General features: G+C 31.9%; 1 protein-coding gene across 2 annotated transcripts; it reads right to left on the bottom strand.

Moving 5' to 3' along the window:
* Window positions 1-31: 31 nt before the first annotated feature.
* Window positions 32-10,152, bottom strand: LOC104088906 (uncharacterized). Of its 2 annotated transcripts, XM_009593670.4 has the most exons (16): window positions 9,977-10,152; window positions 9,714-9,834; window positions 6,501-6,576; window positions 6,153-6,274; window positions 6,016-6,066; window positions 5,801-5,917; window positions 5,200-5,319; window positions 4,468-4,603; window positions 4,220-4,390; window positions 3,049-3,314; window positions 2,605-2,695; window positions 2,342-2,483; window positions 1,406-1,565; window positions 1,184-1,312; window positions 475-601; window positions 32-376 (listed from the first exon to the last, which is right to left on the bottom strand). In XM_009593670.4, exons 2-16 carry the CDS (start codon window positions 9,800-9,802, stop codon window positions 134-136), a joined length of 2,040 nt encoding a protein of 679 aa, XP_009591965.1. In that variant the 5' UTR covers window positions 9,803-9,834; window positions 9,977-10,152; the 3' UTR covers window positions 32-133. The 2 variants fall into 2 exon arrangements, with proteins under 2 accessions (XP_009591965.1, XP_070031471.1); XM_070175370.1 differs by lacking the exons at window positions 6,501-6,576; window positions 9,977-10,152 and having other exon boundaries at window positions 9,714-9,818.
* Between the last annotated feature and the right edge of the window lie 10,067 nt (window positions 10,153-20,219).

Below are 20,219 nucleotides of genomic sequence, written 5' to 3'. Positions count from 1 at the left end.
CACCTATGCTTAAAACACGAAGAAATAGATAGATAAACTTTTCTCGAGCCTTCAAATTCTATCAACATGTACAAAACCCAAAATTTACCCGTTCTATTTCATCTAAAAGTTTAAGCTCAATAATCCCTCCGGATTAATTACTTTCAGGAGGGCCTTCAAGTCGAATATAATCGTACATAATTCCTCTCCAAGGCCTTTCACTTCTAGTTTGTTTCAGATACATAACATTGGTTCCAAACACAAGAAGAGAACCAGGAACATTTATAGTATATAGTCTGTATAATCCATGAATCCCATGTCTAGCTATCGCGTTATCTTTGCCTATCAATCCTGTTGTATAGTGAGGAGCATCTGTGTCTGGATCATTAAATTGAACCTAAAAATGAAGGAACATATACATGTAATTAGTCGAAAAAGTTGTGAATAAACTAGGACAGTTACAAGAAAAAGGATTGAGAAGATATTAGTTTATACTTGAAGTTCAGCATCATTTGCTGAGGCTAATGCTAGTTGAAGAGTATAATTTGCTGATTGATCAATATCATCAAGATCAAATAAAACTTGCCATGTAGTTGGTACATAAGTCTTGTTTCCATCATCACTGTATAATCAAGGTCAGAATCAAGACTATATAATAAATTAAAATATGCAATGTTCTGTTCTCTTTTATTATGTGGTCCATATTCCTTAGAAAGTATAACTTAGAAGGTGTGTTTGATACGACGAAAGTCATTTTCTGATTTTTGGTTACAAGAAAGTCTTTTTTAAGAAAACATTTTTCATGAATAATTTGGAATCGAGGGTCTACCGGAAACAACCTCTCTACCTGTACAGGGTAGGGTAGGGGCTGGGTAAGGCTGCGTACACATTACCTTCCCCCTACCCCACTTGTAGGATTATACTGGGTTTGTTGTTGTATTTTTCATGAATAATGGCTTCTATCATACAAAGCACACTCGCTAGTGTCGGAAAAATACCATGTAAGGTAAAAATAATACTATAAACTATGTATTGAATTCCTTTGACTTCTTTATGTATTTACTTTTTTAAAATTTTGACGTCCCATATTAAAAATTCTGGCTCCGCTATTTGCACTCGGACCTTTCACTTATCATGCAAAGGGAAGGTTCTACTGAAAAAACGCGCTAAACGGCTGAAGTGTGTAAAGATGTTGTGAACATACTTGTAAATATATCTATTGACATGAGCAAAGAACCAATCTGTTTGATAGCTGCTTAATCCAACAGTAAAAACCAAATCATCATCAGGGTATATTTCAGTGTACCGATCCCATAATCCATATTGCCTGAACCTGAAAAAACCAACAAAATACATTTCTGACTATGCAAAATAAACCAACATAAAACTTGATAGAAAAAAGCTATCTGAATGAAATTTAGTTCACCTTTCTGCATTATTTACGACATATAATTGGTTCAAGAGTCTTGGTTGTGCATCAGGAATGAAGAATTCAGAAGCAGTCCTTTCTGGAATTCCTATTTCCCATAATGTTGGACCATTCCTTGGCGCATTGTATACAAGTGTTTCTACTCTTGTTCTTGATCCTGTTTTATTCATAGCCATGTTAATGTACTAAAAAGTAAAATTCGAGAAAAAGAGCGGATTGTATGGGAAATCCTTCAAGAAGTTATGCAGGGACATCCTATATTGTTGAATAGAGCACCCACTCGGCATAGATTAGGCATGCAGGCATTCCAGCCCATTTTAGTGGAGGAGCGCGCTATTTGTTTACATCTATTAGTTTGCAAGGGATTCAATGCCGATTTTGATGGAGATCAATTGGTTGTCCATGTAACTTTATCCTTGGACGCTCAAATAGAGGCCCGTTTACTTATGTTTTCTCATATGAATCTTTTGTCTCCAGCTATTGGGGATCCCATTTCCGTACCAATGCAAGATATGCTTATTGGACTCTATGTATTAATGAGCGGAAATCACCAGAGGTATTTGTATAAATAGATATAATCCATGTAATCGCAAACACTATCAAAATCAAAAAATCATATTTATTGCTGTATTTCAGATCAAATACTCCCTCAATATTTTAGTTTGTTTCAAAAAGAGTATCACCTTTTTATAGTACTATTTGGAAATCTTTAACATCAAACTTTCCATTTTTCCCTCAATGAAGTGCTCTTATACGCTATAGCATGCTTAAAACAACACGTGAAAAATCTTTCTTTCTTGAACTCTCTGAACGGAAGGAGTATCTTATTTATTGACCAAAGTCTATTAATCGATATATAAACAATATTGACTTTGAAATAGCAAATTCACTATTGGATGTAAATACAGGAGTAATTAAAACTAATTTGCAAACCTGGGGTGACATTGATGTATGCGTCGTACATGTAATCTCCAATAAATCCAGGGATCCAAGCATACAAGCTATAATTTCCAGGGATGACATTCTTAATCAAGAAATAGCCCTCGGTATCTGTTTGAGTCCAAAACTGGTAAGCCTGAAGAAAAAAAGACATAAAATGGTTAACTTTTATTTTTCAATTACAAGTAAAAGTTGGAAATTTACAAAGAATGTAGTAAACCTAATAGGAGAAAAGAGTTATAAAAAAAAAGGTTGACCTTGTTTTCCATTTGCCATGATCCAATATCTCCTGGAGCAGCTAATCCAATGAAAGCAGAGTTTGCAGTTATAAGCTTTTCACTTACATAGCTGAAACAAAAAGAATTCTAGCTTATTGATGACCAGTTCAAATATAATCATTTTTTAATACTCCCTCCATTCACTTTTACTTGTCCATTATACTAAAAATATATTTTTACTTTTACTTAGTCTATTTTAGCAAATCAAGAGAAAGACAATCTTTTTTTTCCTGTTTTATCCTTATCGTTAACTACTCATTCCCTAAATCATTTCCCAAGACTTTCTGAAATTCTATTATTAATATGGGTAAAATTGTAAAATATATACTTCATTTATTTTTTCTTAAAGGGAACGCAAAAGTGGAGAATTAAAAGTGAACAGAAGGAGTATTATATAGTATTGCGATTCTTAAGTAAATGTACCTGTCGCGAACGAGTAATCTGCCAGTTACAATACCCCGTTGATCAAATCGAACAAAATCCTCCGAAAGAGGGAAATTATATGGCCAATTTTCAGTTTCTATGAACATTTGTTCTTTTGCATCTGTCCATAGTGTAAGAGTGTCTAGCTCATCAGGTGAAAGAGAGTTTAGGTATGTAAAAACAGGGCCAAACACCTTTTTCCAGGGCTCTCCTTCTCTAAATTTCAGTCCCAAACTCTCTCCAGCATAATGTGTACTAAAAAACATCTGTGTGATCAAAATAAGGACATTAACGACAAATAGAATTGATCAAATTCTATTATGTGTGACTTACTTATATATAATCTGGCCCGTATTTCACCATACGGATCACATGTTTCTTCTTAGGTCACATTTGGTTGATATCGGGAAAAAAATGGGAAAATGATACTATATAACAGCTCTAAATATAATAGCCGAAAAAATATATATTTTTTGTATATATACACATTGTTGTATGTTATATATAAATTTTAAACACTTTTTCGGTTCCATGATGTAAATAGTTTTAGCCGAGGGCTAAAAGTGATCAGTGGCGGACCCACGTGGTGGCTAGCGGATTCAATTGAACCCGCTTCGCCAAAAAATAATATTGTGTATATGTATAAATTAGAATTAAAACTGTGTAAATTTTTGTATAAAAATTTTATTTGAACCCACTTGACAACTACTATTTTACGACTAAAGTTATGTACTTCTAAAATTGAACCCGCTTGCACAAAATCCTGGGTCCGCCACTGAAAATGATCTTTGACCAAAAATATTAAGCTTAATATGTACCCAATACACTTTGAAATTCATAGTGTTTGCACGATAAAATTGACAGCAGTTTATTAAATCTGATGAAAATTTAATCGAAAAAAATTGAAAAAATCATGTTTTAATTTTTATAGGATAAGTTGTAAAAGTTGTGCAGGCTAGCCCTTTTTGGACCTTTTTTTGAAAAATAGCCAGAGTTTGAAAATACGTTGAAAAGTAAACACCGTGACAGTGTCATGGATTTCAATCCGAGATACTGCCCTGATTTTTTGAATATTGGCTAATTATTAGATAATATTTTAATCTATGACTATTTTTAAATTACAAGTTCAAAAAACGGCTATTTTGTAAATTTATCCGGAGAAGCTACTTACATTGAGGTTTACTGGGCCGGTATGAGAAGTAAGGTCTTGTTTAAGAGGCCCACCAGTTCTGAACTCATCGGTTGGTGTTATCATCCAAAATCCGGTTCGTGGATTTGGGCTTATCCACCCATGGACCCGATTATCTTTGTTCTCACAAGAATATTGATATTTGTCATCAACCTAAATACATATTTACGAGTAAATAAATAAAATTAAAGGTAAAAAATTAAAACAATACTGTAGAATTTGAAATTTACCTCTCCTTTGATGAAAGAATTAGTTGGGTTTGTAAGAAGAACAGCTTCTGGATAATCAAGTATTTGGCCCATTTCACGATCTTGGGCCGTTGGCATAATCCTTTGCCGTTCATCTGAAATTGCCATATATTGGAATCTGCCCAAACAATTTTAAAACCATTAAATTAATTTAGAAGAAATAACCCAAATAGCCGCCTCACCTACCCACTTAAACTTAAAATAGCCGATAGAGGTATAATATATACATAATTTATATATTATAGATATATAATTGTGTATAATTAATGTATAAACTATATATATGGCTAGAAAAAATAAACAACGAATATGGCCAGCTATTTGTATAAAGATCCCTTAAATTTAATTATTTCGAAAAAATTTATGGATCATACTCCGCCCCTCGAGAGAATCAGGGTCGGAGGGAGAGTAGAGCATACGGGTTCGGCTGATTCCGGTAGCTTTGGTCCAAATCATATATTTTCTTAAGAAATTCATTGAAAATGTACAAATTAGTAATTTAGAACCCACTAACTTAAAAGATTTGGAAACCAAAACCGATAAGTTTAAAATTCCGGCTCCGCCTCTGGAAAGGATGCCCCATAAATAATTATAAAAAAAACAAGCATACGTAAAATAGTTGAATTAGGGAATTTACCAAATATAGAAAAAAATAAAGGAAAAGAAAAAAGAGAATAAATAATAAAGACATCTATAGTATTTGTATTTACTTACAATTCTTCTTTGAGCTTGAAGACAATTCTTCCTTGGTAGACATCAATATTTGGCCATCCTTCTAAACGTTCCAAAATACCATAAGAGTAAAATCCAAAACTTCCTCTTAGTATTATAAACCTACGAGCTTAGAGAAAAGAAAAAATTAAGTTTTAAAAAAAAAGAGGAATATTTTATTTCTTAATTACACCACAACAAATCCCAAATGAATCAAGCACAATCACATAAAATAGTTAATAGCATTAATTTTATAATGGATGTTTGACTAAATTGCTCCCTTTTCGTCTTTAAATGAGTAATTAATGGCAATTTTCCTTCTTGGAATAGTAGTGACTTAATTGGCATAACAATAATAACAATAAAATAATAATACATTCTTAGTGTTATAGAGTCGCATCATTTTTCTCATTCTTTTAAGAAATGCGAAAGTGTAGAAGCCATGGAAAAAAGATACATTAACAACAACAAGATAACAAGGTAATCGAAGTAAAAAAAATAATAAGAGTAATAAAAATATAAGTATAAAAAAATACGAGAATAATACTAACGCGTTTAACGATTATTATCGCAAAGACGAAGGTAAAGAGACTTAAATTACCACCTTTTATCAATATTCATGGAAAGATGTGAGGAATTTAAAGAATCCCAAGTCCTTGTAAATGAAAGCTCCACTTGATTTTCATCTTCCATAATAACATTAAACTCTGTTGCATGTAATCTGCATATCAGAAATAGAAATCCCTTTTAGTAGTTAATTATATTGAAATTGCATTTTACGAGTCAAAATTTGTAGGGAAAAAAGAAAATAAAACGTACTTGTCAAAAATCCCTGGTTTGTCTGGCTTGTTCCAAACAATATCCCAATACCTATTTTCATTTCAAGAATTCAAATTAAGTGAATATTTTAACCAAGAAAAATGAAGTAAATAGAATATAATGTGTAAAAAACTTACCCTCTGTTATCATCTTCATTTTCATCTTCCAATAAATTATCAATCCCATTGTATTGTATTCCAGTGACCATTCCCCCAGGAACAGAGAAAGTAATGTTAAACAGTCCATTATTAACCACCACCTTTAAAAGAACAAAAAATAAGATGGAAATATAAAAGTGTTTTCTTAAAATAAAAGAATAAATTTTTTTATCAATTAACTTTATTTCATTTATTCCGAATTAGTAGAGTTACCTATATGTTTATAAGCCACCATTTTTCATTTTTCTTTTAGTTTAATCTATGAGAAATAGTAAAAATAAAAAAAGAAAGAGGAAAGCTTAAATAGGTGATAATAGAAGATTTTACATAATCATCCAGTCTAAGCAATTGTACTGGTGGAAAAGACTGCTCGTCTAATTGGCTGTTTTTCTTATTTATTTTTCTGCAAAACAATTTCCCAAAAAAGAGCAAAAATTAGAGACCAAGCAATAGTGAATTGAAAATTATAGAAAAGAATGCAGACTTAAACTATTATAAGTACACAGATAAAACACAATTACTAGTAAATGAAGTGAAATTTCTTTTAATAGAGCAACAAAGGTTGAGATCGGGTGATAAGTACTCCTTTATCATTAACCAGACGTCTCGTATTCGAGTTCTGGGTATGAAATCGTCGTTCTTAGGGAACTGTTTACCCGTAGCGTATGACTTTCCAGCACAAACCTAAATTTATCGGTATTCAATGCATATATCAACTACCGAATAGAAAACTAAAAAGAATTCTTTTAATGCTAGAAAATCAGGTCCCAGGTCGGAATGCAAGTGTCTAACATCGGATTGGAAACAAGGAAAAATTTCTTTTAATGCTAGAAAAGACGAGAAAAAGGGCGAGGGCAATGTCTATCATTTTTGAGCCTCTAAATTTAGGAGAACTATAAATTTAGTCAACAGTTGGCCTAAAAAGTCACAGACTCCAATGAAAAGTGACATGTCTCATTCACGGGTTCTCTTTAACTTCCAGTATATTCTATCTCTTTAATATCAATTCTTTTTGGCCTTTTTCTTTTTAATTAAACAAAAAACATCTGGCACTAGTTGGTTGAATAGTTATGAAGTTTTTCTTAAGGGCCAGCGGCATAATTTTTTTTTTATTTTTTTTTAGTTTTTTGCATAAGTCGGTCTATCGTTCGCCACTTAAATAAAATAACTTCTTGGTTCTATAATGACGTCCCACGTACTTAACTATTATAATAAGTAGTTATCTTATTTTCTAGGTTAATAGTCCCATTATTTATAAATAATTATTTGCAAATATATTTTCTAATCTTATAATGAGATTTTTTTTTCTAAGCTATTACTTCCTCATGTCCATTTAATTAAATTTTTGGTTGTTTTCACACATATTAAGGGATCCACTTTTTATCATTAATTAACAATGAAATTGATCATATTAATTTTAATTTGTTCATTGAAAATATAACAAATACTCCTAAGATTTTTACTCCAAAAAAACTTTGAAAAAAAGAAATTAAATCTTTCTTGATATCTAAACAAATCAAGTTTTGTGAGACCGCCAAAAAAATCAAGTAAAATAAACAGGAGGGAATAATATATAGCAGCCCTATAAAATGGGGACATCATTTTTAATAGGGTGATTCCAAGAAATAGCATATAATGCATATTATTAAATGTCATCTCAAGAAGGTGGGAATACCTTTCTCTAAAGTTAGGGGGTGCACATATAAACTCAAAGTGGTTGGAGTAATTAGATGAAGAATGTTAAAGGAAAAATATATCTTTTTTTCTTCTCTTTTTTCTTTTTGTTTTTTAGGACGTTCACGAGATGTTATTGTGTGGTGTGGAGGAATAAAAAAGAAAAACATGATACGAGATGACAAGTTAGTTCATGTGAGAACAAAAATTAGTGTGTGAAACTGAAAAGGCAAATTCTTAGACCACTTTTCACCATTCGATCACAGAATCACTTGACAAGTGTCATTTGCTCAGATACGTTGCGACATTTTAAACAAGGAACAATTTTAATTTCTCAGTAGGCAGTATATGTAAACTATTATAGTAGAAGAAATCTATGACTGACTCTCTTCTATTTAATGTGGGACTTTTTAATACTTAGGTAAAAGGGCTACCTTTTGTGCATTCCGTATTCACGCAATCACAATGTATGAGAAACGGCCGCACTCGAAAAGATACGATGGAGACAACATACCTTAATACAAGTATTAATGTCTTTATTAACAGCTTTTTAATAGTGCATCAAAACATAAATATTTATATATTTGAAACCTAGTTGACATTAAATTTTTTATTTTTCTCATAATGACATTTTTTATAGCCAAAATATTTTATGTTATATTAAAGAACACCAATCTTTTTTGTGTGTCAAAATTCTTTTTAACTGGGAGGGAGGAATGTATTTAAATGAAGCCCATGAGTTTTTCTTTTCTTTTTTTAAAAGGAAAAGAAAAATAAAACGAGAAAAAGGGAAAGAAAGAAAGAACAATAAATAAAACAGAAATAAAAGGAAAAGGAAGTGGAAAAATAAGGTGTGAATTCTCCATCCTACCCTTCAACTAGAAGTTCATGTACAGAGAATTCCGAAATTAGATTAGCCACTAAACAAGTAAAACCCCAAAAACAATTTTCAGTTTTCATGATTCTGACTCGTCAGTTGCATGTAAAGATAATGGGTTAGCAGTTAATAAAGTGGGCAAAAATAGTGGAGAATAGTGCTTACATTCCAGCAAAGACAAAAAATTGCTTGGTATTTATTCTTTTTATTTGTTCAAGTTTTTGTCGCAGAGTTATATATACAACTTCTATGCCAGTAAACAACAACAATAACATACTCAATAGTTTTCTACAAGTGGGGTCTGGAGAGGGTAAAATGTACGCAACCTCACAGGCGGATCCAGGATTTGAAGTTTATGGGTTCCTGTCGCAATCTCAAATTAATATACCATAATAACTGGGTTCACGGTTAGATATTTATAGATATTTAGTAAATTTTTTAATAAAAATACAGGGTCTACGCAAAAGTTACTGGGTTCCCGGGAACCCATACACTATACTCTAGATACGCCCCTGCACAGCCTTACCCTTACCTCTTACCATTATCCCTGGAAGGGCAGATAGGCCGGCTAGAGAACGACTGAAAAAGAAAAGGTAATTGCAACAAATAAGAATAACAACAAGATGAAATAAGATCGAATCAAACAATGCAGTCAAACTCTTGGTAGTAATAGTCATCTATAAATAAAAAATATCATACTAACACTAATGGTAGCTTCTATACCGATAAAGAGTAGTAGCATATATCAATGAAATAGCCGAGGTATGCAAGCTAACCCGAATACCATCGTTACTTAAAAAAAAATCGTCAGCTAAGACCATGAACTCTATTTCCTCAGGATGTATTGAGCAAACCACAAGTTGACAGAAACAAATATTAAACACACAAAACCTTAGTCTTTAATTTCTTAAATTAATGCAGGTCAAATAGCAGAGTACTAAAAATGAAGTTATTATAATAAAACATAAAGAAAGGTAAAGACTTCTAACTCTCTTGTTAATGCAGATTCAGCCAACAAAAATAGCTGAAGAAAGATTCCCAGCAATCCAAGAATAGAGCTCCATTCTCTCTTCTTCATTTTTCTCACCTTCTAACCAGTTTTTTCACTTCCTGTAAAGCCACATTTGCACATATATATACACATTAATTAAAACCAGAATCATTTTCTTGTAAAAAACGAAAAAGAAACAAAAAATATAAGAAGAAACAGAAACAGAAACAGAAACAGAAACAGAAAAGACAATGCATATACCTGTGTATAGAGTGTAGAGAAGCAAAACAAGAAGCAAATGTTCTATGGTTTTTTCAGGAATAATTTTCTTGGGATTCTATAGTATTTTGTCTTGTTTTTTTACTAGGGGGGTGGGTAGTGTGTGTGTGGTTGTGGGATTGAGGTGTGAATCCAAAAGAGTAAAAAAGCGTTACAAAGGTTTCCTTTGAGAGTTAAATTCAAGCTCATTTCTTGGGTTTATATAGAGAAAGCTAGCTAAGCATTTGTTAGTGTTTTAACGAATCATTAATCAACTTAAGTATGAACGGTTAAATTCCATTCAATATAACCCAACTTTCTTACCCCATTATCACTTTCCCTCTTTTTTTGCCTTTTATTTTAACCATTTCGTCTATAAAGTTCATCCAACTAATTTAGATTCGCGTCGAATAGAGTCTATCTTATAAAAGTGTTTCCTGCCAAAAATTTTTTCATTCTCAAGATTTAAACCTGAAGCTTATGGTTAAATATAAAAATATCCCATTCATCCCATCACATCAAGGGGCGGATGTAGTATGCTTGTAACGAGTCCAATTGAACCCATAACTTTCAACATGGAGTAAAAAGAATTATGTGTAAAAAATTATTAAAAATGCAAAAATAGGAAATATGAACACATTACTTTAAAGTTATAATGGATTCAATGCTAAAAATCTTAAAAGTTGAATGCATAAAATTTAAATCATGTATCCACCTCTGACCACATCCTTGGTGATAACCGAAAGCATTTCTAATTAAGAAGTTTTATTGTTGATAATCTAAAAGATAACGACAAATAATTTGTCTATAGTTGGGAATAGAAACTTTGAAAATAAAACAGATAACCTGCTAAAACATTTTTTTTTTTTTTTAAAGTAATACGATGGTATCAATATAATATAAGTAACTTTTTGAAAGGAAAAGAAATAGAAATAAGTATAGATATTGAGAAGTGTACCCATTTCCCTATAAATCTTGATTAGCTCTCTGATTAGTGTTTTACCATATGCTTAAATGCTTGTACGTTGCTTACTTGCTTTGATGTTATTAATGTTAACATTATCAGTTCCAAAAAAGAGGTATTCGGTAATTGTTGCTGAGCTTTGGCTATTAATTCTGCTTATTACTCTCTTCCTTCATTTTTACTTATCCACTATCGACTTTACACATCCCTCAAGAAATACTCTCTACATCTCATATTATCAGTCGTGGTTACTAAAAATAGTCGTCTCAAATCAATTGTCAATTTAGTAATTAAAGACAAAATTGATTATGTTTTTCCTTTTTTTACCTTTAGTAATAATTATCCTTGAAATTTTTTGTTCAAATGCATATGAAGAAAAATTAAATATTAAGACATGAATAAGGATAAAATAATCAAAATCTCATCCTAATTAATTTTTCTTAAGGGGCGTATACAAGAGAATTATGACAGATAATATGTGACAGGGAGGGTAATAAATGAAGTGCATAATTTATCATGATATCCATATTAGGTGATGCATATTTTCAATGGATTTAAGAAAATGATTTAAATTTTTTTTGTTCAAATGCATATGAAGAAAGATTAAATATTAAGATATGAATAAGGGTAAAGTAGTCAAAATCTCATCCTAATTAATTTTTCTTAAAGGGCGCGTACAAGAGAATTATGACAGATAATATATGACGGGGAGAGTAATAAATGAAGTGCATAATTTATCATGATACCCATATTAGTTGATGCATATTTTTAATGGATTTAAGAAAATAATTTAAAATGAATAATTAATATTGTGGGTATAACAGTAAAAAAAAAATTATTTTTTTTTGATATGCTAAAAATAACAAGTAAAAGTAAAAATTTATTTTTAGAATATTGAACAATTAAAAGTGAACGGATGGAGTAATAATAGTTGGTAATTCAATTGTTGTTTGTCAAGCACTAGGAGTTTGGAGTGGTTGGTTTAAAACTTAGACTCTATTCACCAAATATAAGTTTTACTGTATGTTAGGACAATTAGCATAGGGACCAACATATGAAAATTTAGTCTTGTCAACCTGTGAAAGAAGAAAAGAGGAAAAAGAAGAGTTTATACTTTCAATGTGTAGAATCAAACTACTACATGAGTAACCATATTTTACGTCTAGAATTAACTAGGATTTTATCTCCTCCATTAAAGGCTACTTAACAAATGATGCTTTTGCTTTAATTTCTACCAACTTTTCTTGATTTTGACAAACTTGATATTAATGGGAATTAATTTACTTCTGACTTCAAATATTATACTTTGACAATTTAAATTTGTTTCAGAGTAGTGACGTTTTTTAAAAAATTTAAGAAGTTATCTATTAACTTTTTTTTGTGTACCCTTATTGTTTCATTTAATTACTAGAGCACTAAATTAAACGATATATTTAAGAAAATATAAAAGGATAGTCTAACTAAATAACCGTATGATTAGATTATCAAATGGCTTTTTTAAGAGAAGGAGAGGATGCAACACTTTGGCAGCAGGTTCATCTAATCTATAGATGCGGAACGTAAATTTAAATTTAAAATTTCACTAATATTTCAATAAATATTTGTATTTGAACTCATTTTTAAAAGTACAATGATTTTAATGTTAAAAATATTATAATTCAACCCTATTAGTTTAAATTCTGAATGTGTTACTGCTTAAGAGGCGTGCAGAAGTTTTAAAAGACAAATAATATGAAAAATTGAGTAGTAAATATAGGGAAGGGATTAACTTAATTTGGTCTTTGCGGTGACAGAACTTTTTTGTCTGTATTAAAGATTAGTTGGTCTCGAAGCAAGGTCTTGGTTCTGTAACAAATCTAATCTCTTCTTATTTGTAGTTATTATGAATATTACAGATAATGCTATAATTAAGAGCTAACGATTAGTGTGATAAGCATGACCCCTCGATATGGACACCATGTTGTCATTAATATGAAACGTTCTTGCTAATAAAACTTAGTTTTTGGACTCTGTAACAACTCATAATTTAATTAATTATGATAGGCAATTGATTAACGAATAAACTCAATTACTGAAATTTAACGTAAAATTAAGTATAGACAATTGAATTTGGAATTAGTGATCTACCGATGAAAGTTCTTACTGTTGGGATATACTATTAACCATGCGGTTTAGACATAGTATTTTGATTCATTATGGAACAATTATATATTTAATTTATTCAATTCAATAAAGTACTATTTTAAATAGATCATTTGTTACATGTATGCCCTTTTAGTTATGTAGTAGACAATTTAGTGCATGGAGTCTTAGGTCATGCACAAAAGATTAAATTATCGGTTCACATAAGTAACAAACTATGTTCACAATCAAAGATATTATTGGACAAAATATCTTGATGATTGTATGCTTGCTTCCGCTGCGCATGTTCTAACAATTGGTATCAAACGTCGTCTTACATCTAACTAGATAATGTAATACAGCATGAATAGAGAAATATTAAAACGTGTTATTTAATGATACATGTTTGGTATGATTATTCTATGTCAAAAACGTGATTGTATTTATTAGTATTTTAATTCTGAAATTATGAATTAATATACATATGCATAAACAGTAGTGTTATATTTAATGACAATTTGTTTAATTATGTTTTTGATGAATAGCAATGTTGGTTTTAATAAAAACGTGACTGTTTTTTCAAAGTACTATTAAATCTGTAATTATGGATTAATACATATATGCATAAACAGTTGATTAATACTATTAATCTATTTTAGTTACGTTTTTTGTCCATAATCACAGTGTTATATTAATAAAAATGTGTCTATTTTGAATGCTATTAGTTCTGAAATTATGGATTTATATACGAATTATGAATAGTAGCGTTTGAAACGGTGAAAAGCATTCCACAATTCTGTTTGAATACGTTTTTATTAAATAATAATAAAAAATATTTTTTTGAGTTTTGAAATTATATTTTAACATACATCAGTATATTATGTGATTTGAACCAGTCAAAATAATTAGAACCCTTAAAAACGCCAAAAACAGAATTCTACGAATAGGTCATGAATTTGGAATTCTGAAATTCTGTCGAACTCCGATTGACCTCAAATTTGGTAGGTTCATCGGAAACGGCCCAGTGAGCAATACTCATCAGCTTTGCTCATGATCTACGTCATTTTTTTTGGGCATTCAGGGTTGTTTAGATGGGGTTTTGGCCATTTTTCTATTTTCTGGAAAAAAAATTTATAAAAGAATTTTTTTAAAAAAAAATCATTGATGTTAGGGTTCAATTCTCATGGTTTTCAATCATGTTTTACAGTAATATAATGAATTTATATGTTGACATAGGTCTTCTTCCACATCGGATAAGTTCATTATAGATGATTACTGTAGTTTTGCCTCTAGTTATTTGATTACTTGTATTAACTCTCCAACTGAGTTACATGTTGATTCAATGAAAATAGAATTTATAAAAGTGATATTTACCTATCTTAAATTAATAGTTTACTCTCCATCTGAGTTGGTCTTGTTTTAATTTATGGGGTAAATATCTTACATAACTCATATATTTTGCATGAATAATTAAGTTTTCCCTAACGAATCTAACTATTCAATGAGCATGGTTATATGTATAATGTGCTGTTTTTGAATTTAATTATTCTAAATACATAACTAATGATCTATTTAATGTGAATATCTCTAAGATTAACCATGTCTTCATTCAACCCACTTACCTCAATTTTGAACCAAAATAAGTTAGAAGGACTGAATTATGTTGACTGGAAACGAAACCTTGATATTGTCCTAACTGCTTAAGGTTACAAATTTGTAATCACTGATGAGTGCCCAGAAAAACCTAAAAATGCTACTGATGATCAGGTTAAGGCCTATGACAAATGAGTCAAGGCTGATGAGATGGCGCGATGTTACATTCTTTTCTCTATGGCGAATGGTTTGCAACAACAATATCAGTCTATGGGGTCTGCTTACGACATGCTCGAAAGTCTTAAAGAGATATTCAGTGAGAAAAATTGTGCGGCTAAGAAGACTGCCATGAAAGCCCTTTTGAACACCAAGATGGTTGAAAGACCATCGGTCAGGGACTATGTTCTGAAGATGATGAGTCTTCTGAATGAACTGGAGGTCCTTGGAGCTGTGATTGATAAGGAATCTCAAGTTGAGATGGTCTTACAGACTCTGCCTGACAGTTTTCAACAATTTCGCTTGAACTATAACATGAACAAAATGGATTTGTCACTGGCGAAATTGTTGAATGAGCTGCAAGCGGCAGAATCTATTATCAAACAGCAAGCTCTAGTTGTGGCACTCAATGTTGAGAAAGCTTCAATTTCTAAGTCGAAAGGCGGTAAGAAAAAGAAGAAGGCTCAAAAGGTCTTGGCACATGGAGGTGCGGCTGGTGTGAAAAAGCCCAAAATAAAGTGTTATCATTGCAAGCAACCTGGGCATCACAAAAAGCAATGCCCTGCCTATCTGGCAAAGTTTAATAAGCAAGGTAATTCAAATTTACATGTCGTTGAAACTTGTTTAGCGGCTGTCTCTACCATGTTTTGGTGTGTAGATTCAGGAGCCACTAATCATATCTGCACTACTTTGCAGGGGTTTCAGGAAACGCGATGGCTAAGTGAGAATGAAATTTATATTTTTCAAGCCAATGGCGAGCCATCACCAGCTTTAGCATTTGGAGATATTAGAGTTTCGTTTAGTAGTGATAGAGTTTTAGTTTTGAAAGATGTTCTCTACGTACCTTATATTAGAAGGAATTTGATTTTGGTTTCGAAAATAATGGATGATGGTTATAATATTTATTTTGCTAATAATCACAGTGTTATATTAATAAAAATGTGTCTATTTTGAATGCTATTAGTTCTGAAATTATGGATTTATATACGAATTATGAATAGTAGCGTTTGAAACGGTGAAAAGCATTCCACAATTCTGTTTGAACACGTTTTTATTAAATAATAATAAAAAATATTTTTTTGAGTTTTGAAATCATATTTTAACATACATCAGTATATTATGTGATTTGAACCAGTCAAAATAATTAGAACCCTTAAAAACGCCAAAAACAGAATTCTAAGAATAGGTCATGAATTTGAAATTCTGAAATTCTGTCGAACTCCGATTGACCTCAAATTTGGTAGGTTCATCGAAAACGGCCCAGTGAGCAATACTCATCAGCTTTGCTCATGATCTACGTCATTTTTTTGGGCATTCGGGGTCGTTTAGATGGGGTTTTGGCCATTTTTCTATTTTCTGGAAAAAAAATTTATAAAAGAATTTTTTTTAAAAAAAAAATCATTGATGTTAGGGTTCAATTCTCATGGTTTTCAATCATGTTTTACAGTAATATAATGAATTTATATGTTGACATAGGTCTTCTTCCACATCGGATAAGTTCATTATAGATGATTACTGTAGTTTTGCTTCTAGTTATTTGATTACTTGTATTAACTCTCCAACTGAGTTACATGTTGATTCAATGAAAATAGAATTTATAAAAGTGATATTTACCTATCTTAAATTAACAGTTTACTCTCCATCTGAATTGGTCTTGTTTTAATTTATGGGGTAAATATCTTACATAACTCATATATTTTGTATGAATAGTTAAGTTTTTCCTAACGAATCTAACTATTCAATGAGCATGGTTATATGTGTAATGTGTTGTTTTTGAATTTAATTATTATAAATACATAACTAATGATCTATTTAATGTGAATATCTATGAGATTAACCATGTCTTCATTCAACCCACTTACCTCAATTTTGAACCAAAACAAGTTAGAAGGACTGAATTATGTTGACTGAAAAAGAAACCTTGATATTGTCCTAACTGTTTAAGGTTACAAATTTGTAATCACTGATGAGTGCCCAGAAAAACCTAAAAATGCTACTGATGATCAGGTTAAGGCCTATGACAAATGAGTCAAGGCTGATGAGATGGCGCGGTGTTACATTCTTGCCTCTATGGCGAATGTTTTGCAACAACAACATCAGTCTATATGGTCTGCTTACGACATGCTCGAAAGTCTCAAAGAGATGTTCAGTGAGAAAAATCGTGCGGCTAAGAAGACTGCCATAAAAGCCCTTTTGAACACCAAGATGGTTGAGGGACCATCGATCAGGGACTATGTTCTGAAGATGATGAGTCTTCTGAATGAACTGGAGGTCCTTGGAGCTGTGATTGATAAGGAATCTCAAGTTGAGATGGTCTTACAGACTCTGCCTGACAATTTTAAACAATTTCGCTTGAACTATAACATGAACAAAATGGATTTGTCACTGGCAAAATTGTTGAATGAGCTGCAAGCGGCAGAATCTATTATCAAACAGCAAGCTCCAATTGTGGCACTCAATGTTGAGAAATCTTCAATTTCTAAGTCGAAAGGCGGTAAGCAAAAGAAGAAGGCTCAAAAGGTCTTGGCACATGGAGGTGCGGCTGGTGTAAAAAAGCCCAAAATAAAATGTTATCATTGCAAGAAACTTGGGCATCACAAAAAGCAATGCCCTGCCTATCTGGCAAAGTTTAATAAGCAAGGTAATTCAAATTTACATGTCGTTAAAACTTATTTAGCGGCTGTCTCTACCATATTTTGGTGTGTAGATTCAGGAGCCACTAATCATATCTGCACTACTTTGCAGGGGTTTCAGGAAATGCGATGGCTAAGTGAGAATGAAATTTGCATTTTTCAAGCCAATGGCAAGCCAGCACCAGCTTTAGCATTTGGAGATATTAGAGTTTCGTTTAGTAGTGATAGAGTTTTAGTTTTGAAAGATGTTCTCTACGTACCTTATATTAGAAGGAATTTGATTTTGGTTTCGAAAATAATGGATGATGGTTATAATATTTATTTTGCTAATAACTGTGCTGTTATTAAGTTTAATAAATATTTTATCTACACTGCTGCTAGAGTATATGACTTTTTCATTCTTGATATATCTCCTCCTCATGTGCTACAACAACCAAAAGAATTAAACAACATAAATCTGCCACATAAAAGAAAATGTATTTATGGTACTTACGTCTAAGTCATATAAATCTAAATAGGATTTCGAGATTGGTCTCTGATGGACCTTTGAGTTCATTGAAAGTGGAGTCACTGCTAACATGCGAATCCTGTTTAGAAGGTAAAATGACCAAGAGATATTTTTTCTCAAAAGAAAATAGAGCCAGCAATAAGTTAGAATTAATTCACTTTGATTTGTGTGGCCCTATGAATATACAAGCAAGAAGTGGTTTTGATTATTTTGTGACTTTCACATATGATTACTCAAAATATGGATACATTTATCTGTTACGCCGTAAGTCTGAATGCTTTGAGAAATGCAAGGAATTTAAGACGGAAACGGAGAAACGACATGATAAATATATCAAAACATTGCGATCTGATCGTGGTGGTGAATACCTTTCTGCGGAATTCATTAAATACTTATCAGATTCTGGAATTACATCTTAATTATCTGCTCCAGGAATACCACAACAAAATGGTGTGGCAGAAAGAAGAAATAGGACCCTTATGGAGATGGTTAGATCAATGTTAAGTTATTCCGATTTGCCTTCTTCCTTTTGGGGATATGCTTTAGAAACAACAAATTACATTCTAAATTTGGTTCCTTCAAAGTCAGTACCTTCAACTCTAGTAGAATTATGGACTGGGCGCAAGCCAAGTTTACGGCACATGCGGATTTGAAGTTGTCCAGCACATGTGCTGAAAGGGAAAGCGGATAAATTGGAATCGAGGACAGAAGTATGCATTTTTATTGGATATCCAAAAGAAACTAAAGGCGGTTTATTTTATTGTCCCAAAGAAAAAAAAGGTAATTATTACGGCAAATGCCAGATTTTTAGAAGAGGATTATTTAATGAACCATATTTCTGGAAGTAAACTAGTTTTACAGGAATTATGTAATGGAGTAACTAATGACTCATCTATGGAACATATCCCGGAAGTCAGTATTGACATACCACTGCATTATCGTAGTAGGAGAAATGCCAATAGACAGCAGAATGTACAAGAGTAATTGCCTGACATCTCACTACCCCAAAGTAGTGGGAGTAATAGTGAGCAACCTCAGATTGTTGAGCAACCTCAGATTGTTGAGCAACCTGAAATTGTTCTACAGCCTGCACTCCAGGAAGAAGTTAATGATATCCCAACACCGCAAGGTATGGAGGATAACATTGATGCTTCAGTTCCGAAAAATGATGTTGTAATTCAACAACAAAATACTGTACCTGTAGTGACTAGTCGTAGTGGGAGAATTGTAAAGAAACCTCTCCGTTTTGCGCTCTTGAGAGAATATTATGATCGAATCCCTGAAGATCCCAACACGGAACCTATTAATTACGATGAAACACTACAGGATATAGATGTTGATAAATGGGTTGCTGCTATAAAATCTGAAATAGAGTCCATGTACTCCAATCAAGTCTAGGATCTTGTAGAACCACCTACTGGAGTCAAACCCATTGGTTGTAGATGGATCTATAAGAAAAAAAGAGGAGTGGATGGAAAAGTGAAAACTTTTAAAGTTAGGCTTGTTGCAAAAGGGTTTACTAAAAAAGAAGGGATCGATTATGAGGAAATATTTTCGCCAGTAGCCATGCTTAAACCCATTAAGATTCTCTTATCCATTCCTGCTCATTACGATTATGAGATTTGGCAAATGGATGTCAAGACGATTTTTCTAAATGGAAGTCTTGATGAGTGCATCTATATGGCACAACCAGTTAGTTTCATAAAAAGTGGCAATGAGCACATGTTGTGTAAATTAAAGAAATCTATTTATGGATTGAAACAAGCTTCTAGAGCATGGAACACTTGTTTTGATGCATCGATTAAAACCTTCGGTTTTGATCAATGTGAAAATGAGTCTTGTGTCTATAAGAAGTGGGATGGAGATAAAGTTGCATTTTTTATTTTGTACGTAGATGATATTTTGCTCATAGGAAATAATATGAGCATGTTGAATTCAGTAAAGGAATGGTTGTCCTCACGTTTCGATATGAAAGACTTGGGACAAGCGGCACATATTCTTGGCATCAAGCTTATGCGAAATCGCAAGCGAAGGATATTAGGCTTATCCCAAGCACTTTATATTGATACTATTCTTACCAGGTTTAGCATGCAAGATTCCAAGAAAGGCTTTCTCCCTTTTAGACATGGAATCTCTCTGTCAAAAGATCAGTCCCCAAAAATGACTGATGAGATAGAAAATTATCCTTGATTATATACAGTTATAGAAAAG

The sequence above is a fragment of the Nicotiana tomentosiformis genome, chromosome 5, assembly GCF_000390325.3.
Source record: "Nicotiana tomentosiformis chromosome 5, ASM39032v3, whole genome shotgun sequence".
NCBI lineage: Eukaryota > Viridiplantae > Streptophyta > Magnoliopsida > Solanales > Solanaceae > Nicotiana > Nicotiana tomentosiformis.
Note: the sequence above shows the minus strand (reverse complement) of the source record. Positions and strands in the feature narration are given on the sequence as shown.

Coding starts and splice junctions, on each gene's coding strand:
- LOC104088906 (XM_009593670.4), bottom strand. CDS start 9,802: ATGAAGAAGAGAGAATGGAGCTCTATTCTTGGATTGCTGGGAATCTTT. Junction 5,320..5,800: donor TCCATGAATATTGATAAAAG/GTGGTAATTTAA, acceptor CTAAGCTCGTAG/GTTTATAATACTAAGAGGAA. Junction 4,604..5,199: donor TTCAAGCTCAAAGAAGAATT/GTAAGTAAATAC, acceptor TTGTTTGGGCAG/ATTCCAATATATGGCAATTT.